This window comes from Myxine glutinosa, chromosome 5 (genome assembly GCF_964187855.1).
Source record: "Myxine glutinosa chromosome 5, kmMyxGlut1.1, whole genome shotgun sequence".
NCBI classification, from domain to species: Eukaryota; Metazoa; Chordata; class Myxini; order Myxiniformes; family Myxinidae; genus Myxine; species Myxine glutinosa.
The window spans coordinates 179,247,752-179,269,501 of record NC_136265.1 but is presented as its reverse complement, the minus strand read 5'-3'; the positions used below and the strand labels follow the sequence as shown (position 1 = coordinate 179,269,501).

The 21,750-nt window shown below is 51.0% G+C and overlaps 1 protein-coding gene across 2 annotated transcripts in view; it reads left to right on the top strand.

Annotated features, from left to right (window-relative positions):
• LOC137426659 (large neutral amino acids transporter small subunit 2-like) overlaps positions 1 to 21,750 on the top strand; it is an 803,798-nt gene that overhangs the window by 66,342 nt on the left and 715,706 nt on the right. For both annotated transcript variants that reach the window (XM_068115419.2, XM_068115420.2), the window contains exons 4-5: positions 13,828 to 13,953; positions 14,247 to 14,400. In XM_068115419.2, coding sequence (XP_067971520.1) covers positions 13,828 to 13,953; positions 14,247 to 14,400 — 280 coding nt within the window. The remainder of the gene's footprint in view (positions 1 to 13,827; positions 13,954 to 14,246; positions 14,401 to 21,750) is intronic.

The window sequence follows — 21,750 nt, the reverse complement described above, 5'->3', positions numbered from 1 at the left end:
ATGACACACGACACACATTATTATGACACACGAGACATTATTATGAGTTATGACACACGAGACATTATTATGACACACGAGACATTATTATGACACACGAGACACATTATTATGACACGAGACATTATTATGACACACGAGACATTATTATGACACTTGAGACACATTATTATGACACGAGACACATTATTATGACACGAGACACATTATTATGACACACGAGACATTATTATGACACACGAGACACATTATTATGACACACGAGACACATTATTATGACACACGAGACACATTATTATGACACATGAGACATTATTATGACACACGAGACACATTATTATGACACACGACACACATTATTATGACACACGAGACACATTATTATGACACACGAGACACATTATTATGACACACGAGACACATTATTATGACACGAGCCATTATTATGACACTCGAGACACATTATTATGACACGAGACACATTATTATGACACACGAGACATTATTATGACACACGAGACATTATTATGACACACGAGACACATTATTATGACACACGAGACACATTATTATGACACACGAGACACATTATTATGACACACGAGACACATTATTATGACACACGAGACACATTATTATGACACACAAGACATTATTATGACACATGACATTATTATGACACACGAGACATTATTATGACACACGAGACACATTATTATGACACATGAGACATTATTATGACACACGAGACACATTATTATGACACATGAGACATTATTATGACACGAGACACATTATTATGACACACGAGACACATTATTATGACACACGAGACACATTATTATGACACATGAGACATATTATTATGACACACAAGACACATTATTATGACACCCTGCCCTTACAGAGATAAGAAGGGTTGAGGGGTAGAGAGGCATTGGGAGGAAGGGGGGGAGAGTGGGAGGGGGAAGGGGGCCGAAGGGGGAAGGAGAGGGGGCAGGGGGAGGGAGGGGAAAGGGGAGGTGGAAATTGGGGTGGGGGGGGGGGGGGGGGAAACGAACTTTTGTTTTTGCCTAAAACACTCCCAGGCACTCGCTGATGAACATCTGAAATTTTGATGAAGATCCGTTCAGCCATCTGTGAGAAAAATGGCGACACACAGACAGACACACACACAGACAGAAATCTCTCTTTTATAGTAGACTAGCCGAATGCACCCGGCATTACCCCGGTTCTTTTTGAATGAATTGACTACTATAATTCAGCTCAGGTTTTAATTGCGAAATGGGCCTATACCTGGCCGAAGCGGCGTCGACCGGCCTCGCCACCTAGCCTATAACCTTCCCGGGGCCCGTCCCGACATTTTTTGTTTTAGAGGTTTCCTCCTATCTTTCACCATTCAGGAGATTAGCGCATGCAGACAAACAAACAAACAAACAAAAACTTTCTTTTATATATATATTGTTACAGACGCGGTTTTGGATGTTAGTTTACCGAGCGGTTTGGTATGACCGCGTCTGCACAGTTTACCCGATTCCACTCGAACGTTGGCCGAATCACGCTACGCTAGATCAATGAAGGAAAGGACACAACGGCTGGGTTAAATGACACGACACCAGGGGTACAGTTCTCAAGACCTCTGGAGGAGGTTATAATATGGGTTTGCAGAACGTTTAGATTACACGCACAAGAGGTACAGCACAGAAAGGTGGGCACTTAAACACGGTCTTATCTTAGCCCCGACAGACCACAGATAAACGGGACAAGACTGACTCACACAGGGATTGATGGCAAGGAAGGGCAGAATCGATGGCTCAAGGTGCACCTTGGCTCAGGGACAGGATCCACACGGTCCGGTCCAGATATGCGGGGAGGTATCGTCGCGCTGGAGGTGGCGTCTGTTTCTCCTCAAGCTCGGGGCGCATCTGACGTCACCTCCGGTAAGTGGCTGCGTATATCCAGCGGGGAGTGACACGCCCTCGGCTCGTTAGCTCCGCCCCAGATGGAATCGGTCCGCCGCTTCTTATTGGGTGCGGGGGGGTTACCGGGCTCCGCCCTTGACGAGGAGCTGACAGTCAGCCCCTGTGTGGTAACCCCGTCGGAGCACATGGGCAATGGCGGCTAACCAAGCCGGAGTGAGGACGCACACTCCCCGCGCCGCCGCCGCGCCGCCCCCGCTGTTGTTGTAGTTGTTGTTGTTGTTGTAGTTTCATGAGGAAGATGGGAGGATGCGGAGATGAGATTGTGGGGAGGTATTGGGAGGTCCTAAACTTACTACTGGTGCCATACAATCACATTCTGGTGCAACGAAGAGTCAGAATTAATGGAAACGAGTCCTTAACTGACATAGACTAAGAATAACTAGCAAGATGTCCTATAGTTGTCTACGTGAGATGCGGTGAACCTGGGCACGACATTTAATGGGGGAAAAAGGGGAAGGTCGGGGCTACAGAGTGTTGTTTACAGACAATGGGACTAGGGAATGGGGGATTGGGGATAGTTGGGGAGTATTGGGGAAATAGGGGAATATTTACAAGCGGATATGGATGGAGGCCAAATCCCATATCCGCAACATTGCACCCTTCTCTACCTCGGGGCGTCCCGACCCGATAAATTTTTACCTACTTTAGTGTGGCACTCAGATGTAGTTCCCTCTACTATTAACTCTACCCTGAGTTCGACAGTTTTACAGATGTTCACAAATGAGTAAATATGTCCCCCTGCGACGTTGCACCCTTCTCCTCACAGAAACACACCCACAGGATAACCGAATCGCGGAAAGAATCCTCAAACTAAACATACAGCTGGTAGGGAGCATTATTTACACAAGACTACGCTGATATTTACACTACGATCCAGGACCTGTTTTTGGAGGAACACATGCAGATGTTATGCATAGAGAGAGCACGCATGCCAGCATCGATACACCAACCCACGAGTGCTCTGTGGCCTTACGGCCTTTAATAATGTGCAGAGCACCCCGTTCAAGCACCAAAAGCACCACCCCATCACACAGTCAGCACCATCCGGTGCACCAATAAAGTGTTTATAGTCACCGGTGGTGTCGCAGCCGGCTGATGTTCTGCCGCTGGTCTTGCCTTCCTGAAGCACTTGGCCTTCTGGCTTCTTTAAAAATAAAGAAAGGCGCCAACCGCGTCCATTTCTAAATTGTGGCCGTCAGGGGGCCAACTATTAGTGGTTCACCTGTATGGCATAGGTGCCACGTTGACCAATAGGTCCATCCACGGGTGGTGCTTGCCCGCAAGAGAACTGCGGTCCATGGTGGGCGGCCACAAAAATTGCGGTCCATATGGTGTATCGATCCCGGCAGCAAGCAGCGAAAGTGCAGGCCCACAACTGCGGAGCCAGCACCTCTCTCTCCTCTCTCTCTGCCCCAAAGCCAGATCCTCGGAGGTGGGAGACAAAAGAAGAAGACAAGTGAGTAAGGTGGTAAGGGCGCAAAAGTGCACGCAATACAAGATGATGCACACTGGGGGCACATGGGAACCAGGTGAGACAGGTACGTTCCTACCGTATGCCCCCCCCCCACCAGGTAACCTACATGGCCCCTCCCTTACCCCTTACTGTATCCACAAAACACAACACTACCCATAAACATCTACTTTACAAATCAACAAACGTCCCTACTGTCTTCCCCGTTCCTCCCATAAACCAAATTCGTCTTCTCTCCCTCCTAACCAATCAAATTTGCCATTTTCAACTCTCATCAAAATTTGCTATCTCCAACTCAACATCATAATTTGCCATCACCAATTCATCATCAGTCCCTCCTAGGGAGGGAGAGATGGAATCACCCCAATGTCTCATCCACGTCGTGATGCGTCTCACAAATCCAACAGCAATTCTCCTTTCCTGCACACAGAACAAAGAAAACACAGGTGTGGAGTCATCCATCACCACAGGTAAGTGGCTGCGTATGGTGCGACAGGTTCATCAATCCTAACTATTTCCTAAATGACTTTAACAACTTTACATTACCCGGGGTCTTTCTCCTGCCAAACCATTGGCCCTCTTACACTATGGGTTCTAAAAACCAATTCCCATTGACCAAACTGTGGTGCTTTTCAATTTGGGGTCTCACTCCCCCGATTCATCTCCCGGTGCCCTCGCACAATTTCTGGGCCGCGACGTGTAGCTCTCCCCGCAGGTCTACCCACCTGCACACCTCCACCACTGCAGTTGCCTCCGAGCTTACCTGCTCCTTACCCTAACCTAACTACCTGGGGAAGGCCCTCTGGCGCTCTCCCCACTCAGTGCCCTCTCTGGCACTGGGCTACCCGGGTCCGTCCTCCGGATCCTCGGGCCCCACTGACACTAACGGCTCCCAGAGCCCACCTGCGGCCTCACCTGGCCGACATCCTCACAGTGGTGGAGTGCCCAACCAACTACACACACTAACAGGCTACACGCCCAGCCATTTCCACAACACTAATGCACCCATCCACAATACCATTCTGCAACCGCACCACAAATGCCAATATCCAACCACAATTTACCTATACCCTCTACCTAACACTTACACTACCCGCCCCGGGTACTCGTGAAAGGGGTCCACTCTTCCCCCATCCACACCTTCGCACCATGCACACCACTCCGTAACACTTACTCCAACTCTCTCCACACCACTCATTCTCTGCTCCATATATTCCACACACCTGTACTTGCACACCTGTGCTCTCACACCTGGTGCCACCTGCACCCTTCTCTCCCCAAGCGCATTCGCGCTGATCCACACACTTACTACTCATACACTGCTCCATACACCTGTTCAGTTGCACACCTGTGCAATCACACCTGTTCAATCCTCACACAGCATCATCTCATCTAACTACTCCCCTCTGAAACTTGCGCTTCCCAGTCGTCCCTTTAAACTATTGCGCTCCCTCGTCATTATCATCCACCCTAATCTACCTGCGTCCCCACTACAGGTATCAGTCACTAACTAAACTTAACGTTACCTAATGTCATCTTCTAGGGCCCTATCAATATCCTAACCCACCCGGGCTAGTTTTCACTGCCATACACCCCATAAACTATAGCGCATTTGCCCCACTTATGGGAAGGGTGGCAGGGATGCCACCCTTACCCACCGGGCCCATCGCTCCTCAATCCCCCAGTCCTCTGGCACTAATAAGCCCCCCTTATTCAGAGGTACTGGGTCCCGCCTCGGCATCTAAAGCCGAGGCAATCCACGGGGGCGCCTGCTCGCCGGTGTAAGGCCTTATCCGGTCGGCGTGGACGATCCGAGGGAGGGCTCGTGGCCCCATTTTGATCTTGATGACCACGTCACAGATTTGCGACAGGACGACTCCTGGGCCTTGCCAGGGGGAGGTGAGTTTTGGGCACCTTCCCTTCCGCCTCCGGGGATTAAAGAACCAAATCTTCATCCCCGGAGCGTATTGACTCCCCTGGCTCCGGTCGTCGTACCTGCGCTTCATCTTTTCCCCCGCCAGGTGGAGTTGGCGGCGGGCGAAGGCATGGACTAGCTCCATGCCTTCCTCTAGGTGACGTGCGTACCCCTCCCTCGGCGGGTTAACCACTGTGTCTGGCACGGGACTGCATAGCAAGTCGGCGGGAGCCCGTAACTCCCGCCCATACATAAGCAACGCTGGACTGCATGCGGTGGCCCCATGCTGGCTGGTTCGGTAGGCCATGAGCAAATAAGGGAGATGTTCGTCCCAGTCATCCTGACGGGTGGCGGTGAACAGTGCCAGTTGTTGGATTAAAGTTCGGTTGAATCTTTCCACCATCCCGTCAGATTGAGGTCTTAAAGGCGTTGTTCTGGTTTTCCGAATTGACAGGAGACTGCACACATCTTTTAGCAATTTGCTCTCAAAATTTCGTCCCTGGTCGGTGTGCAACTCCTGTGGAATCCCATGTCGGCACACAAATCCTTCCACGAAGGCCTGCGCTACCACCCCTGCTTCTTGGTTGGGGAGGGCGTAGGCCTCCGGCCACTTGGTGAAGTAGTCCATCACAACGAGGATGTACTTATTACCTAGGCGGGTGCGGGGTAGTGGGCCTAGGATATCCATGGCCACCCGCTCTAGGGGGGCCCCCACCTGGTGTAATTGAAGGGGGGCCCTCATCCTCCGTGCTGGTCCCTTTTTGGCAGTACAGGCGTCGCATCTCCGACACCAGTCCTGTATGTCGCGCCCCATATTCACCCAATAAAACCTCCGGCGTACCTGCGATGTCGTCTTTGTCCTGCCCAAATGGCCGCCGGGGCGGGTACCATGCACCTGTTGCAATATATCGGTCTTAAATTTATTTGGGACTACCACCAGCCAGGAAGTTCTATCAGAGGGAACCTCCACCCACTTGCGATACAAGATGTTGCCTTTCAATTCCAGGGTCTGCCACTGAGCCCAATACGCCTTTGTTTGCGCCCCGAGGGGGGTGACCTCTTCCCCCTTTGGTCTTTGCCCCAATTTGACCCATTGGAACACCGGCCCCAGAACAGGATCCTCCTGCTGGGCCGTGCTCCAAGCCAAAGTTCCGAATTCCTCATCTGCGGTTAGTGGCAAAATTGGCCCTCTCACCCGGGTTGCCCGGACAACGAGGGTCGGGTCCGAATCGCCCAATTGTTCCCTCTCCTCGTGTCTCGCACAAAATTTGCAGTTTTCCCCCAGACAAGGACGCCGAGAGAGTGCGTCCGCATTACCATGGGCCTTCCCGGCCCTATGGGCCACATCAAAATCGTACTGCTGCAACTTTTCCAACCACCTTGCAATTTGGCCCTCTGGTTCCTTGAACCGAAGGAGCCATTGCAAGGAGGAATGGTCAGTTCTAACCAAAAATTTCCGCCCGTACAAGTACGGGTGGAAATGGTTCATGGCAGCCAGCATAGCCAATAACTCTTTGCGAGTGACGCAATAATTTCGCTCGGGCCTACTTAAGGCCCGACTATAATAACCAATCACTCTCTCCACGCCCTCCTGTGTCTGGGACAAAACTGCGCCCAATCCTTCCTGGCTCGCATCCGTGTCCAGGGTAAATGCCCCGTTACTAGTGGGGTACGCTAGAAGGGGTGCGGATGTTAGACACCCCTTCAATTTTTGGAAGGCCTCGTGGCACTCCCGTGTCCAATTAAATCGCGTCCCCTTCTCCGTAAGCCGGTGGAGGGGACGGGCCAACTCCGCAAATTTCGCCACAAAGCGCCGGTAGTAGGAGCAGAGTCCCAAAAATCCCCGCACCTCCTTGATGGTACGTGGTGCGGGCCACTCCTCTACCGCTTTAATTTTGTCTGGGTCCGTTTTTACCCCCTCGCGGCCGATCACGTGACCTAGATAGGCCACCTCTCTTGCAAACAAAGTGCACTTACTCGGGTTCAGCTTCAACCCTGCCTGTCTGAGGCACCCGAACACCTGGTCCAAATTAGCTACTGCCTGGGGGAACGTTTTGGCATGTACCAGGACGTCATCCAGGTACACCAGGCATGATTGCCATGGCATGCTGCCTAGTACATGCTCCATCAATCTTTCAAAGGTGGCGGGGGCGTTACACAAACCAAACGGCATCACAGTAAACTGATACAGTCCCTTACCTGTGGAAAATGCCGTTTTCTCCTTCCCTGCCCTATCCATCTCCACCTGCCAATACCCACTCTTGAGGTCCAAAGTCGAGAACCAATTTGAGCCCGCAACGGCATCGAGGGTGTCATCAATTCTTGGCAGGGGATATGAGTCCTTGAGTGTCACGTTGTTTAGCTGGCGATAGTCCACGCAGAACCGCGTGGTCCCATCCTTCTTTTTGACCAGCACAACAGGTGACATCCAAGGACTTCCCGAGGGCTCGATCACGCCTGCGTCGAGCATTTTTTCAACCTGCTCGTCAGCTTCCGCCCTCTTGCTCCAAGGGAGCCGTCGGGCGGCCTGACGAATAGGCCGGGCCTCACCGGTGTGGATCTGATGTTTCACCAGGCCCGTACGTCCAATATCCTCGGTGGACAGGGAGAAGAGGTCCAAATGGGACCCAACCAGTTTGTGTAAGGCCTCCCTCTGGGTACCTCCCAACTCTACGCTACTACGATTTACCATCTCGCAAATGGGATCGGGCCAATTCCTACTTCTTATTGAAGGCTCCCCCCGGGGTCGGCTCGGCTGGACGTTCTCGCCCCTCACTGTCGTGACTTCCTCAACTGGGGTGCAGCCAGCTACCCTCGTGCCCCTTACTATAGTGCGTGGTTCTGTACTCATATTTATTACTCGGACGGCCACTACCGGTCCGTCCGTTTTTACAAGGGTGCGGCCCACGATTAAACCCGGTATGGACTGCGCTGCCACCGGTTCGACCAGGCCGCAGGACTCCTGCCATGTTGGGCGAGCTGCCCACCGGGCCGGCACTATCGCCTCGGCCCTTGGGGGAATGGTCACGGCCTCGGAAGCCTCCAGCTCCGCTCTCTCGGCCGTGCTTACTCCCCCTAACGGCAGCTCTTCTACTCCCACCTGCAGGATCCCCCGGCACAAGTCGATTTTACAACCGCTGGCAGTCAACAAATCCAACCCTATTAAACATGGGTCGCACACCTCCGCCACCCAAACATCTATCTCCTTCCTTACCGACCCTAACCTGAGGGTCACAGAACCACTCCCTATGATCGGGGCCGTTACCCCGGTAGCAAGTTGCAAACTATAATTTTGCAGGCGCTGGATCTTATCCCAGCCACCTGCGCTCGAATCAAGGACCACAGGGCTGATGATCGTGGCGCTAGCTCCTGTGTCCACCACGGCGTCTACCCCCACGCCGGCAATTTTGCATCTGATTGTCAGGCTACCGGTTCCAATTTGGCCACAATAAATGACCTGTCGCGTCAATGAGGGCTCTCCTCCATCCTCTTCTGCCGAACACCGCCCTACGTGCCCGACACCTTCTAGTTTCCCGGGGTCTGGCGGGGGGGTGTCTGGGGTCGGCTAACCCGCTCCCCCCTGGGCGGAGTTGAGGACCTCAACCGCCGGGGATCATCCCGGCGCGTGGCTCGACAGTGCCGCGCCAGGTGACCCAGACGGTTGCAGGTATAGCACCTCACCTGATAAGGTGCTTGTCTCCGGAATTCCAAATTTCCCCCCCTGTAGGTCCGAATTGGATTACCCGCTCGTGGTCCACCGCGGGCCACCTCCGGGGCCGCCTGCCATGGTCCAGGTCCCGCCAGGCGCTGGTCCACCAGCCTCCGGACCATGCCCGCCAGGTCAGGACTCACGTCGGGGGCGGGCCCCCTAAGGGGTCCGCCCTCCATCGGGGGTCCCACCTGGCGGACCGCCATTGCTAGACGCTCGCCCCCCCGGGCCAGGGGCCTCGCTGCTTCCCAACGGGCCGCAGCGTCAGCCGCCTGGCTCAGAGTCTGCGGGCGCCACATGGCGAGCTGTTGCCGGAGCTCAATATCCGGGAGGGCCTGGATAAAATGGTCCAGCGCCAGGCTTTCCCGGGAATCCGCTGCCATGCTAGCATGTGCGATCCCCACTGCGCGGCGAATGTCGTGGGCAAGTTCCCCGATGGCTTCCTGGGGCTTGCGTTTTCGCAGCGCGAGCTGAGCTTTAACAAGCTCGCTCTGCTGTTCAATGCCGAATTGATTAATTAGGGCGTCGCGGAGGGCTGGCAGGGTGAGAGCACCCACTGGTAATGCCGTCAGCACCTCCGCCGCCGCGCCGCGCAATGCGGCCACCAGGTGTACTCCACCTTCGTCCTCACCCCAACCGTTGCCCTTACACACACAGTCGAACTGCGCCAGGTACGCGCGTAGATCACTCTTGCCGTCATACGGCGCGAGTGGGACCTTGTGGGACCACCTCGTATGCGAGTCGTTGCCCGCCTGCCGGACCCCGTGCGTCGCCCCTTGCGGGGTCAGCGCGGGGCCGAGCCGGCCGGGCCCCCACAGTACATTACCCCCAAGGGGCTCTCGTGCCTCCCCGGTCCCTCTAACAACTACCCCCGTTGGTGTCGATGCATGGGTCACACTTCCGCAACCCGCTACCCATTCCATACCACCACAACCTTGCTCACCCACACCTCGCACCTCTCGTTCCATACCCTCCGGACCAGCCACCGGACCAGCCATACACCTCACTCTTGGCCTCTCACGAACATCCGGGTCTATCTCGACCCCCAAGCTTATTAAATCACCTGGCGCATCATACGCACGACCATATTGGTCACCACTTACACCGGGTCCTCTTTCTCTTCGCTTCTCCTCCATCACCTGCGAATCCCTCATCCGGTTAATGAGCACATCATCACGATCCGAACACAGACTTTGGACCAATTCTTTTACTTCCTCCTTTATCTCTTTCTTATCCTCTCTCCGTCGCTTCTTAATTTCGCTCACCCCTTCTTCCACTTCCTCTAATTTCTGCTTCACCTCCTTCATCTCCTCGTGCGCCCCTTTAAGTTCTTCCTCTAACTCCACTTTATTTTTTTCTATGTGCTCCCGCACCTCCCGCTCTTTAACCTCCATCACCTCTACCACCGTGTCCATTTTCCTCGTCAGGTCCTCATGTACCGTCTGACACTCTTTTTTAATTACCCCTACGTCCTTTTTCATCTCCTTCTGTGTCGATTTCAAACCCTCTATTACCGCTGTGTTCTTCTTTACCTGGTCCCCCAACTCCTTTTGTCCCACTGTCAGTTGTTCTACTCCCAGCGTCAACTCCTCTATACCACCTTGCAATTTTACAGTCCCCTTTCTCACCTCCTTCTCCATGCGCTCCTTACAGTTCCTCACCTCCTCGCGCACTCCTCCGACCTCCTCACTCACTCCTCTTCTGATCTCTTCTCCCATCACTTGCATCTCCTGCCCAGATGCCACCCTCATCTGCTCCATTTCCTCCCTGTGAGCATCCAGTTTGGTTTCCACCCCCATTCTAACCCCCTCTATCTGCTGCCCCATTTGTTTAACTTCCCTTTCCGCTTGGTTCCTCATGTCCCTCAATTTGCCTTCCATTCTGTTTTCTAACCCCTCTAACCCATTTCTCACTCCCTCTATCTGATTCTCCTGGGCAGCCATTCTATTTTCTACCCCCGTTAACCCCTCCTGTATTTCCCCTAATCTATCGTCTAATTTCCCAAATTTCTTGTCTAATCCCTTAAAATTACTGTCTAATCCCTTAAAATTATTGTCTAATCCCTCACCGGTACCCCTCGCTTTGTCCCTCATTGCCCCCATTTGGCCCTCTAATCGCTCACCCAATCGCTCAATTTGGCTCCCCATACTCATCTGTACAGTTGCCTGTAGCTGCGCAATGAGGGCCTGCATGTCAATCGGCTGCATGTTAAAGCCCGTTGATACAGCGGGCTCGGCTACCGCGCGCTCGTGCGAGGCGCCATTTTGCGCGCCCGTAACCTCGTGCGCGACGACGCCATTTTGCAACCCTGCTACCCTCACTGCTTCGCTCTCCTCATGTCCCTCATTTTGGTCCTGGATCGACCCTGCCTCACTCTCCTCTACCGGAACCCAGCCGTCTTGGTCTGCCATAGCGCGACTTTCAAAATTCGGGGTTTTTTTTTTTTTTTGTAAAACACAATCAAATTTCGCCGTTATAATTTCGAGCGCGTGAAACGCGCTCCGGATCGAATCCCACTTCCCGACACCAAATGTTACAGATGTGGTTTTGGATGTTAGTTTACCGAGCGGTTTGGTATGACCGCGTCTGCACAGTTTACCCGATTCCACTCGAACGTTGGCCGAATCGCACTACGCTAGATCAATGAAGGAAAGGACACAACGGCTGGGTTAAATGACACGACACCAGGGGTACAGTTCTCAAGACCTCCGGAGGAGGTTATAATATGGGTTTGCAGAACGTTTAGATTACACGCACAAGAGGTACAGCACAGAAAGGTGGGCACTTAAACACGGTCTTATTTTAGCCCCGACAGACCACAGATAAACGGGACAAGACTGACTCACACAGGGATTGATGGCAAGGAAGGGCAGAATCGATGGCTCAAGGTGCACCTTGGCTCAGGGACAGGATCCACACGGTCCGGTCCAGATATGCGGGGAGGTATCGTCGCGCTGGAGGTGGCGTCTGTTTCTCCTCAAGCTCGGGGCGCATCTGACGTCACCTCCGGTAAGTGGCTGCGTATATCCAGCGGGGAGTGACACGCCCTCGGCTCGTTAGCTCCGCCCCAGATGGAATCGGTCCGCCGCTTCTTATTGGGTGCGGGGGGGGTTACCGGGCTCCGCCCTTGACGAGGAGCTGACAGTCAGCCCCTGTGTGGTAACCCCGTCGGAGCACATGGGCAATGGCGGCTAACCAAGCCGGAGTGAGGACGCACACTCCCCGCGCCGCCGCCGCGCCGCCCCCGCTGTTGTTGTAGTTGTTGTTGTTGTAGTTTCATGAGGAAAATGGGAGGATGCGGAGATGAGATTGTGGGGAGGTATTGGGAGGTCCTAAACTTACTACTGGTGCCATACAATCACATTCTGGTGCAACGAAGAGTCAGAATTAATGGAAACGAGTCCTTAACTGACATAGACTAAGAATAACTAGCAAGATGTCCTATAGTTGTCTACGTGAGATGCGGTGAACCTGGGCACGACATTTAATGGGGGAAAAAGGGGAAGGTCGGGGCTACAGAGTGTTGTTTACAGACAATGGGACTAGGGAATGGGGGATTGGGGATAGTTGGGGAGTATTGGGGAAATATGGGAATATTTACAAGCGGATATGGATGGAGGCCAAATCCCATATCCGCAACAATATATATATATATATATATATATATATATATATATATATATATATATATATATATATATATATATATATATATATATATATATATATATATATATATATATATATATATATATATAGATGAGACACATTATTACTTTTCCTGGACCTTGTCCAATGACACACGAGCAGTGTCCATCGGTAAGTCAGTCAGTCAGTGAGTCCATAAACTCTTCAGTCATTATCGCTTGAACCAAACACACGGATTTGATGAAACTTACAAACAAGCTTCACACGTGATGCCAAACGAAGGTTTATTGACCGCATCAAAATTGCGCTCATTAAAGGTAACTACGGGGGTGTTTTGACCCCCAAAAATAGGTATTTGCTCTCCTGTTCGAAACTACACACACGATTTCAATGAAATCACAACCTTCATCACCCATGATCTACCAATGTTTGTTCACGGTATGTTTGTTCATCACCCATGATCTATCAATGTTTGTTCACGGTATGTTTGTTCATCACCCATGATCTACCAATGTTTGTTCACGGTATGTTTGTTCATCACCCATGATCTACCAATGTTTGCTCACCGTATTAAAAATATCACTTTGTTCTGTGGGGGATTTGAGTGACTGTTGTTCTTGATCCAGGTGAGCTTCAGGACCCGTGGTTCTATATTTATTATTCTACGAGAGCAGGAACCCTTTAGAATAAAGCATGATGGACGGGCACACAGACATAGGCACAGACAAACAAAGACACACACATACACACCGACACAGATGCACACAAAGAGGCACACGCACAGACACACACAGACACACACAGACAGACAGACAGACAGACAGACACACACACACACACACACACACACACACACACACACACACACACACACACACACACACACACACACACTTCTTTTAGTAATAGAAGACATGCGTTAGAAGAGGCATTTCGTGTTTTTACATGATCAATAAAAATCTATAAAATTCCATATGGGAATGCTCTGAGGGAATGCCATAACCAGTTAATGTAGATTTTTGTTAACCTTCTCTTCCCTCTTCCTGCTTTTCCTTCTCCTCACCTCAAACTGCTGTGCTCTCATCTCCACTACGCTCTCAAGTGCTGCTCACCTGGGTAAACTGCTCGAGTGTCCGCTGGGCTACCTGTGTCCAGGACATTTTCACCGCTGGAAAACTCCTTGCGCTGGGCCTCATTATCATCATGGGATTTGTGCAGATATGCATGGGTGAGGTGTCCATAGGACTTTAACAATGACCCCTACCCAAACAGACCAGCCGGGATAAGAATGCCTTGGAGTCCTTGTTTTCCAAGGTTGAAAAAGCTGTAGTCGAAGACATGAATTGTGATCACTTTGTGTTTTTGAGTATGAAACAGGACAGCTGTCCTGGAACCTTGTTTTTGTTTAGGCCTTTGAGGGTTCCACGTTGGAGATTGATAGTTGTGGTGTATGCATTTTTCCTCTTTCTCCGTGTTCTTCTCCTTTCTTCATCCTTACCATTCTCTATCCGTCCATCCCAGGCAAGTACTTCTGGTTGAGACCGGAGAACGCGTTCGAGTACTGGCATGAACCTGACATCGGTCTCATTGCTCTCTCCTTCCTCCAAGGATCCTTTGCTTACGGAGGGTGGAACTTCCTAAACTACGTCACAGAGGAGCTGGTGGAACCAACAAAGTACATGTATAGTTAAAATTTAGCATGTACATATATATATATATATATATATATATATATATATATATATATATATATATATATATATATATATATATATATATATACATACATACATATATATATATATATATATATATATATATATATATATATATATATATATTGTTGCGGATCTCGAGCCCGTCGACGTACTAAGGGGGGGTTAAACCCTTCTCCCCCTCGAGCTTCGAGTCCACGAGGCCGCTCCCCACTTTGCACTCGTGGGGGGCGGATTGTTAAACAATTCCAGCCGCCAATCCCGTAGCGAGCGTGCGGAAGGGTCTCTGGTCAAATACCCAAGTACCTTCAATACACACGCCGCCCCGAGGACGGGGGCTGAACTTCACACGAGGGTACGCTGGTCTGATACGTCCGAGCGGTTTGCGTGTCACGTAACTCAGGCCGTTAATGATTACTGACCCGATCGAGCGGTTTTATCTCGTACAATGCGAGGCCAATTGGGAAAAGACGTGAACGGCCAAATGGAAGCAAAGAACACAGGTTTATTATAAATGTACAATGATCAGAGTAAAGAGACACTGGGTAGAAACTTAACCGGTCTTAACTTAATTCTCCAGACAAGGGCCCTCTCACTCACGCGGGGAAAGGAAGGAAGAGAAGAGAACGCGCTCAAGCACGGTCGTTCGTGCAGTTTTCCCCGGACAGCTCGTTGGGTGTTCCCTTGAGGATGTCCGTGGCACGGACGTCAGCCTCCAGTCGTGCATGCACGGGGATCCGCCCGGCGTGTCCCGATGTTAGCGAGGCAACGCACACGTGCAGGGAGCCCAGGCAGGGAGATCGTTGGAGTCTCGGGCTCCGGGAGAGATCGCCCTGCGAAAGCGCTTATAATAGGGCGGCAGAGAACAGGGGCAGAACACAGACTACAGAGAGAGTGATGGGAGCTTCTTTAGTCCGGGGGCAGGGAGAGTTCATGCTTCGACCTCTAGAGCTCAGAGACAGAGAGAGCGCTGGGAGCTTGGCCACGGAGAGAGAGCCTACTCCGGGCCTACTTGCGCTTTTTGCAAGAAACCTGGATATGTGATGTCCCAATGTTATGCCCTGAAAAAGGAAAATCAGGAGCGGAGTTCGACTAGTACGACTCCAAATGCAATGGCCATTGTGAGAAATCACCATCAAAAGGGTTACCAACCATTTATTTCAGAGGGGTTTGTGTCACTGGATGGAGCCTCGACTAACCGGAGACCGGTTAGGATATTGAGGGACACAGGAGCACATCAATCTTTAATGCTTGAAGGCATTTTGCCATGGTCCGAGGAGACGGCAACGGGGGATAGTGTTCGTTTACAGGGGATCGGTGGCTGTGTGTTACGTGGTCCTCCCGGTGACTACCTGGTCTCGGTGACCCCCGGACCGTGAGAGGAACTCCGCCAGAAAGATTTATTATGTATGCACTTTCGTGACGCAATCAATATGAATTCCAACCAAGAAAAAAACCCCACACCAAGGATCCGGAATAATCAATGATATATTCCCCGAGCAATTAACCATCAACAATCAGCAATCAATAGTACAAAGATGTAAACTCATCTACATTAACTCTAAGATGGCCATCTTATACATTCCTCATGTGAGCCCCACTCCCGACTCCCTCCGTGGTCAATGTCTCTCACAATGTCTCCGTACTCCTGTAGTTCGATCTCCGCACGTGGGCGGTTGAACGGACCCTTCCTGACGTGCTTTCACCGGGCACGTCCCGTACCGGGAACAACGGCTGCAGCGCGCACCTCCTGGCCAAGCAAAGCGGGTAATGTAAAGCAGGCAAAGCAACACGCGGCTTGCCCAGCGCGCGCGGCCCAAGGTGCGACCCGTACGCGGCCTTGTAGACGGCGAGGCGAACTGTGCCAGCTGCTTGGTTCCGTGCACGAACCCACCATGACTTGACGTGTCAAAGGGTAGTTACACGTCCCGGTAACTCCTCTCGCCAGACGGGCTTTGAAACGCCGATTCTCTTACGTTGCTCAATCGATACCGCTCGCGTCCGAGCTTGGCGAGGAAGAAGAAGAATCGTCGCGTCTCCAGGACCTCGTGTCTTTTCTTCTTCCGTTTCCGGTCTCCTTTTTCTCAGAAGGGCTCCTGACCCTTTAATCACAACAACCTTTAATCGACTACGCATTGATAAGCAAAGCCCGGAATAGTAATTCACATACATTCACATAAATATGTAACACTCCCCCCCCTTCAAGAAAGAAAGTTTGAACCCAGCGAAAACTTTCTTTGCCGGCCAACTTGGACAAACAAACCAGATAACTCACCCCCCCCCCCCAACTCATCAGTTCCCCCCGGGCACAGTCATCACTTAAAAATAAAGCAACAAAATTTCACACGATCCCCTAGATTAATTCCCTCTGGACCAAGCGTCAACCACTTCTAGTTTCTCTTGAATGACGGTTAAGAGGTGGTGACCAAAGCCCCCAAATTTAAACCTCTCTATAGCACTTTTTCGGGAGGCCCAGCGGAATATTCCCTACATGGACGCCTTAAGGAATGTGGAGTTCACGGTTAGTCCGGGGAGGAAAGTTCATTACATGGACGCCTTTAAGAACGTGGAGTTCACGGTTAGTCCGTGCAGGAAAGTTCACTACCTGGACGCCTTTAAGAACGTGGCGTTCACGGTTAGTCCGTGTAGGAGCCCCGGCTCGGCGGCTCCCCTGTATATAGTGCTTCAACTTCTCCAGACTCCTAACCGTTACGGTGGGACCCCTTGTCCCAGCCGTTACCTGACTGGCGGTCTCTTTCTCGGCCAGTGCTCTGACATTCATTCTTTCGGGAGGTGCCGTATCTCTGGGAGCCTCCATAGTAATATCGGCTGCTGCCAACCCCAAAACTACTGCCAAGTTGTCCTCTTCTGTAGACCTCTCGACGCCTACGAAAGGCCTTCCCTACTGTTATGGTCCGACCCTCCAAATCCTTACCATTCCAATTCTTCTCTGCCTCCCTGCCGTCTCTTGTGCTTGCAAACGTGACAAAGCCGAACCCTCTTGACCGTTGCGTTTCCCTGTCTTTTACCACCCGCACTTCCACCAGCGGCCCATATCTGTTGAAGACAGAGGTCAGAACTTCTTCCTCTGTGTTGAAGTTCAGTCCCCCTACAAATAACTTGGAACTTTTGTCGCCATCCCGAGCTGGTGGGGTGTTATTTTCCCTGCTGTGCTCTTTACTAACCCTCGGGTTACCATAAATTTGCCCCCCGGCCAAATCATTCCCGATAATCACAGATACTCCCTCTACAGGAAGCGTGGCTTGTAAACCGACGGTGACCGGTCCTGACACCAAATCGGATTCAAAATGGATGACATGAAGTGGGGCACCAACACAGGCACCGATCCCTTGTAACCGAACACTATCACCAGTTGCGGTGCTCTTTGACAATGGCAAAATGCCTTCAAGCATTAAGGATTGATGGGCTCCTGTGTCCCTCAAAACCCTAACCGGTCTTGGGTTAGTCAAGTCTCCCTTGAGTGAGACCAACCCCTCATAAATAAATGGTTGGTAACTCTTCTGTGGGCGATTTCTTACGTTTGCCATCGCATTCGGAGTTGTACTAGTCGGACTCCGCTCTGGGTCTTCCCTTTTCATGAGGTAACAACTGGACATCAAGTGTCCAGGTTTCTTGCAAAAAGCACAAGTAGGCCCGGAGGAAAAACTCGTGGTCTGCCTCGGGCCCCCCGAAAAATAAGTTTGTCTTGGGCCCGCAGCCCTCTGATTTCGAACAGGTGGGGTATCCGCGTTGTCCCCATAATCCTCTTGAGGCCGCCGCCATGTATTGTCGTTCTCCGCACCTGCTGTTCCCCACCTCCCCTGCGGAGATCTAGGCGAGGAGTTAGGTTCGTGGACCCCTATCCGGTGTGTTAAGGCATAATCATCTGCCAGGGTGGCTGCGTCCCACAACTTCGGTACTTTCTTTTCCTGCAGGTACACTTTGATGTCCTCGTGGACACACTGTTGAAATTCCTCCACCAGGATCAAGTCACGCAATGTTTCGAAGTCTTTCCCGACTCCTTTTGACTCACACCACCGATCAAACATGTTTTCTTTCACTCTGGCAAACTCCACATGGGTCTCACTCTCCCTCTTCCTGGCATTTCTGAATTTTTGCCGGTAAGCTTCCGGAACCAACTCATAGGCTTTGAGGATGTGCTTCTTCAATACCTCAGAATCTGCACATTGGTCCATTGGTAGCGCCGAATAAATCTCTTGAGCTTTTCCCACCAGCACACTTTGCACTAGTATGGTCCAGGCCACCTCTGGCCAGTTTAACTGTCGAGCCACTTTCTCAAAGTGTGGAAAAAATTTAGCGACTTCCTTTTCACTGAAGGGTGGAACCAACCTCACATGTCTGCCCACATCGCAGGTGTTCTGGCTAGGTGTCGACCCCGTCAGCAAGGGTGGTACCTCTCCCCGTTCTCTCATTAACTCCAGCTCCTTGAATTTAATTTCTTGCTGAAGCTCCATGTCACGTTCCTTTAATTCCCTTTCCGCTTTTCTGTCCTCTGCTTCGAGGTCCCTTGCAGCTCTCCTCTCCTCTGCTTTTCTCCCTTCTAACCTTTCCTGGAGTTCTCGTTCCACTCTCCTTTCCTCTGCTTGTTTCTCTTCTCTCCTCTCTTCTGCTTTCCTTTCTTCTTCTGCTCTTTCCTTTTCTGCTTTCCTTTCTTCTTCTGCTAACCTTTCCTGGAGTTCTCGTTCCACTCTCCTTTCCTCTGCTTGTTTCTCTTCTCTCCTCTCTTCTGCTTTCCTTTCTTCTTCTGCTCTTTCCTTTTCTGCTTTCCTTTCTTCTTCTGCTCTTTCCTTTTCCGCTTTCCTTTCTTCTTCTTCAATCCGTTCCTGGCTCCGTAATTGCAACTCCAGTTTCCGGAGCTCAACGTCTTCTGGTTCTTCGGGTAGCCACTGCCAGGCTAACTCGTCCCATGTTCCTAATCCCACCATAGACTGTATCACCGTGGTCTGCAACTCTGCCTTCCTCAAATTAGTTCGGACCTCCAAGTTAAAATGTTTGGCCAATTTCAAGAGGTCCGCTTTTAGTAACGCTCGGAACTGTGCCTCACTAGGTGTTACCGCAAAGTTCTGTGCAACAAACGCCATAGTGACTATCGTTAACACCTGTTAACCTTCCCCCAAGACTTTACCCCAATTTCTCAAAAATTTACCAATTAATAATTAATTAATAAATTTTAATTAATAAAAACTATTATTTTATTATGTTATACAATTTTAATTCCCGGACAGGCCCCCAATTCTGTTACGTGGTCCTCCCGGTGACTACCTGGTCTCGGTGACCCCCGGACCGTGAGAGGAACTCCGCCAGAAAGATTTATTATGTATGCGCTTTCGTGACGCAATCAATATGAATTCCAACCAAGAAAAAAAACCCCACACCAAGGATCCGGAATAATCAATGATATATTCCCCGAGCAATTAACCATCAACAATCAGCAATCAATATTACAAAGATGTAAACTCATCTACATTAACTCTAAGATGGCCATCTTATACATTCCTCATGTGAGCCCCACTCCCGACTCCCTCCGTGGTCAATGTCTCTCACAATGTCTCCGTACTCCTGTAGTTCGATCTCCGCATGTGGGCGGTTGAACGGACCCTTCCTGACGTGCTTTCACCGGGCACGTCCCGTACCGGGAAGAACGGCTGCAGCGCGCACCTCCTGGCCAAGCAAAGCGGGTAATGTAAAGCAGGCAAAGCAACACGCGGCTTGCCCAGCGCGCGCGGCCCAAGGTGCGACCCGTACGTGGCCTTGTAGACGGCGAGGCGAACTGTGCCAGCTGCTTGGTTCCGTGCACGAACCCACCGTGACTTGACGTGTCAAAGGGTAGTTACACGTCCCGGTAACTCCTCTCGCCAGACGGGCTTTGAAACGCCGATTCTCTTACGTTGCTCAATCGATACTGCTCGCGTCCGAGCTTGGCGAGGAAGAAGAAGAATCGTCGCGTCTCCAGGACCTCGTGTCTTTTCTTCTTCCGTTTCCGGTCTCCTTTTTCTCAGAAGGGCTCCTGACCCTTTAATCACAACAACCTTTAATCGACTACACATTGATAAGCAAAGCCCGGAATAGTAATTCACATACATTCACATAAATATGTAACATGTGTTAGTGCTCCACTTCATGTCATCCATTTGGAGTCCGATTTGGTGTCAGGACTGGTCACCGTCGGTTTACAAGCCACGCTTCCTGTAGAGGGTGTATCTGTGGTTATCGGGAATGATTTGGCTGGGGGTAAAGTTTATGGTAACCCGAGGGTTGGTAAAGAGCCCAGCAGGGAAAATAACACCACACCAGCTCGGGATGGCGACAAAAGTACCAAGTTATTTGTAGGGGGACTGAACTTCAAAACAGAGGAAGAAGTTCTGACCTCTGTCTTCAACAGATATGGGCCGCTGGTGGAAGTGCGGTTGGTAAGAGACAGGGAAACGCAACAGTCAAGAGGGTTCGGCTTTATCACGTTTGCAAGCTCAAAGGACGCCAGAAATGCAGAAAAGGATCTGAATAACCAGGAGTTGGAGGGTCGGATCATAACAGTAGGGAAGGCATTTCGTCGGCGTCGAGGGGGCTACAGAAGAGGACAACTTGGCGGTAGTGTTGGTGGTGGCCGCAGCCGATATTGCTATGGAGGCTCCCAGAGTTACGGCAGCTCCCGAAAGGACGACTATCAGGGTCGCGGCCGAGAGGGAGGCCGTTATTTACGTGACTACAGTGACAGGTGGTCCAACCGTGAATCTTAGGGAAGTTAGAAAGAGGCGAAGCACTGAACGCTGCGGAGCAGCCGAGCCAAAATTCCTACACGGATCAACCGTGAACGTCACGTTCCTAAAGGCGTCTAGGTAGTGAACTTTCCTACACGGATTAACTGTGAACGCCACGTTCCTAAAGGCGTCCAGGTAGTAAACGTTCCTGCACGGACTAACCATGAACTTCACGTTCCTAAAGGCGTCCATGTAGGGAATACTCAGCTTGGCCTCCCGGAAAAAGTGCTATCGAGTTGCTTAACTTTGGATCTTTGATCAACCCCTTAACCTTCATTCACAAGAAACTGACAGTCAAAGTCAGAGGGTCATGAGATGGAGTTTGGCTTGGCAGGAGTCCAACGGGAAATTGAACATGTAAAGGGCAGGGACAATGTCGTTGCTGGTGCTTTGTCCAGAGTGAATTACCTTTGAAAATCTCTGGGGGTTTTGTGAAATTTTGTTGCTTTATTTTTGAAATGTGATAATTGTTGCCCGGGGGAACTGATGATTTGGGGTGTGAGTTATCTTGTTTGTTTATCAAAGTTGGCC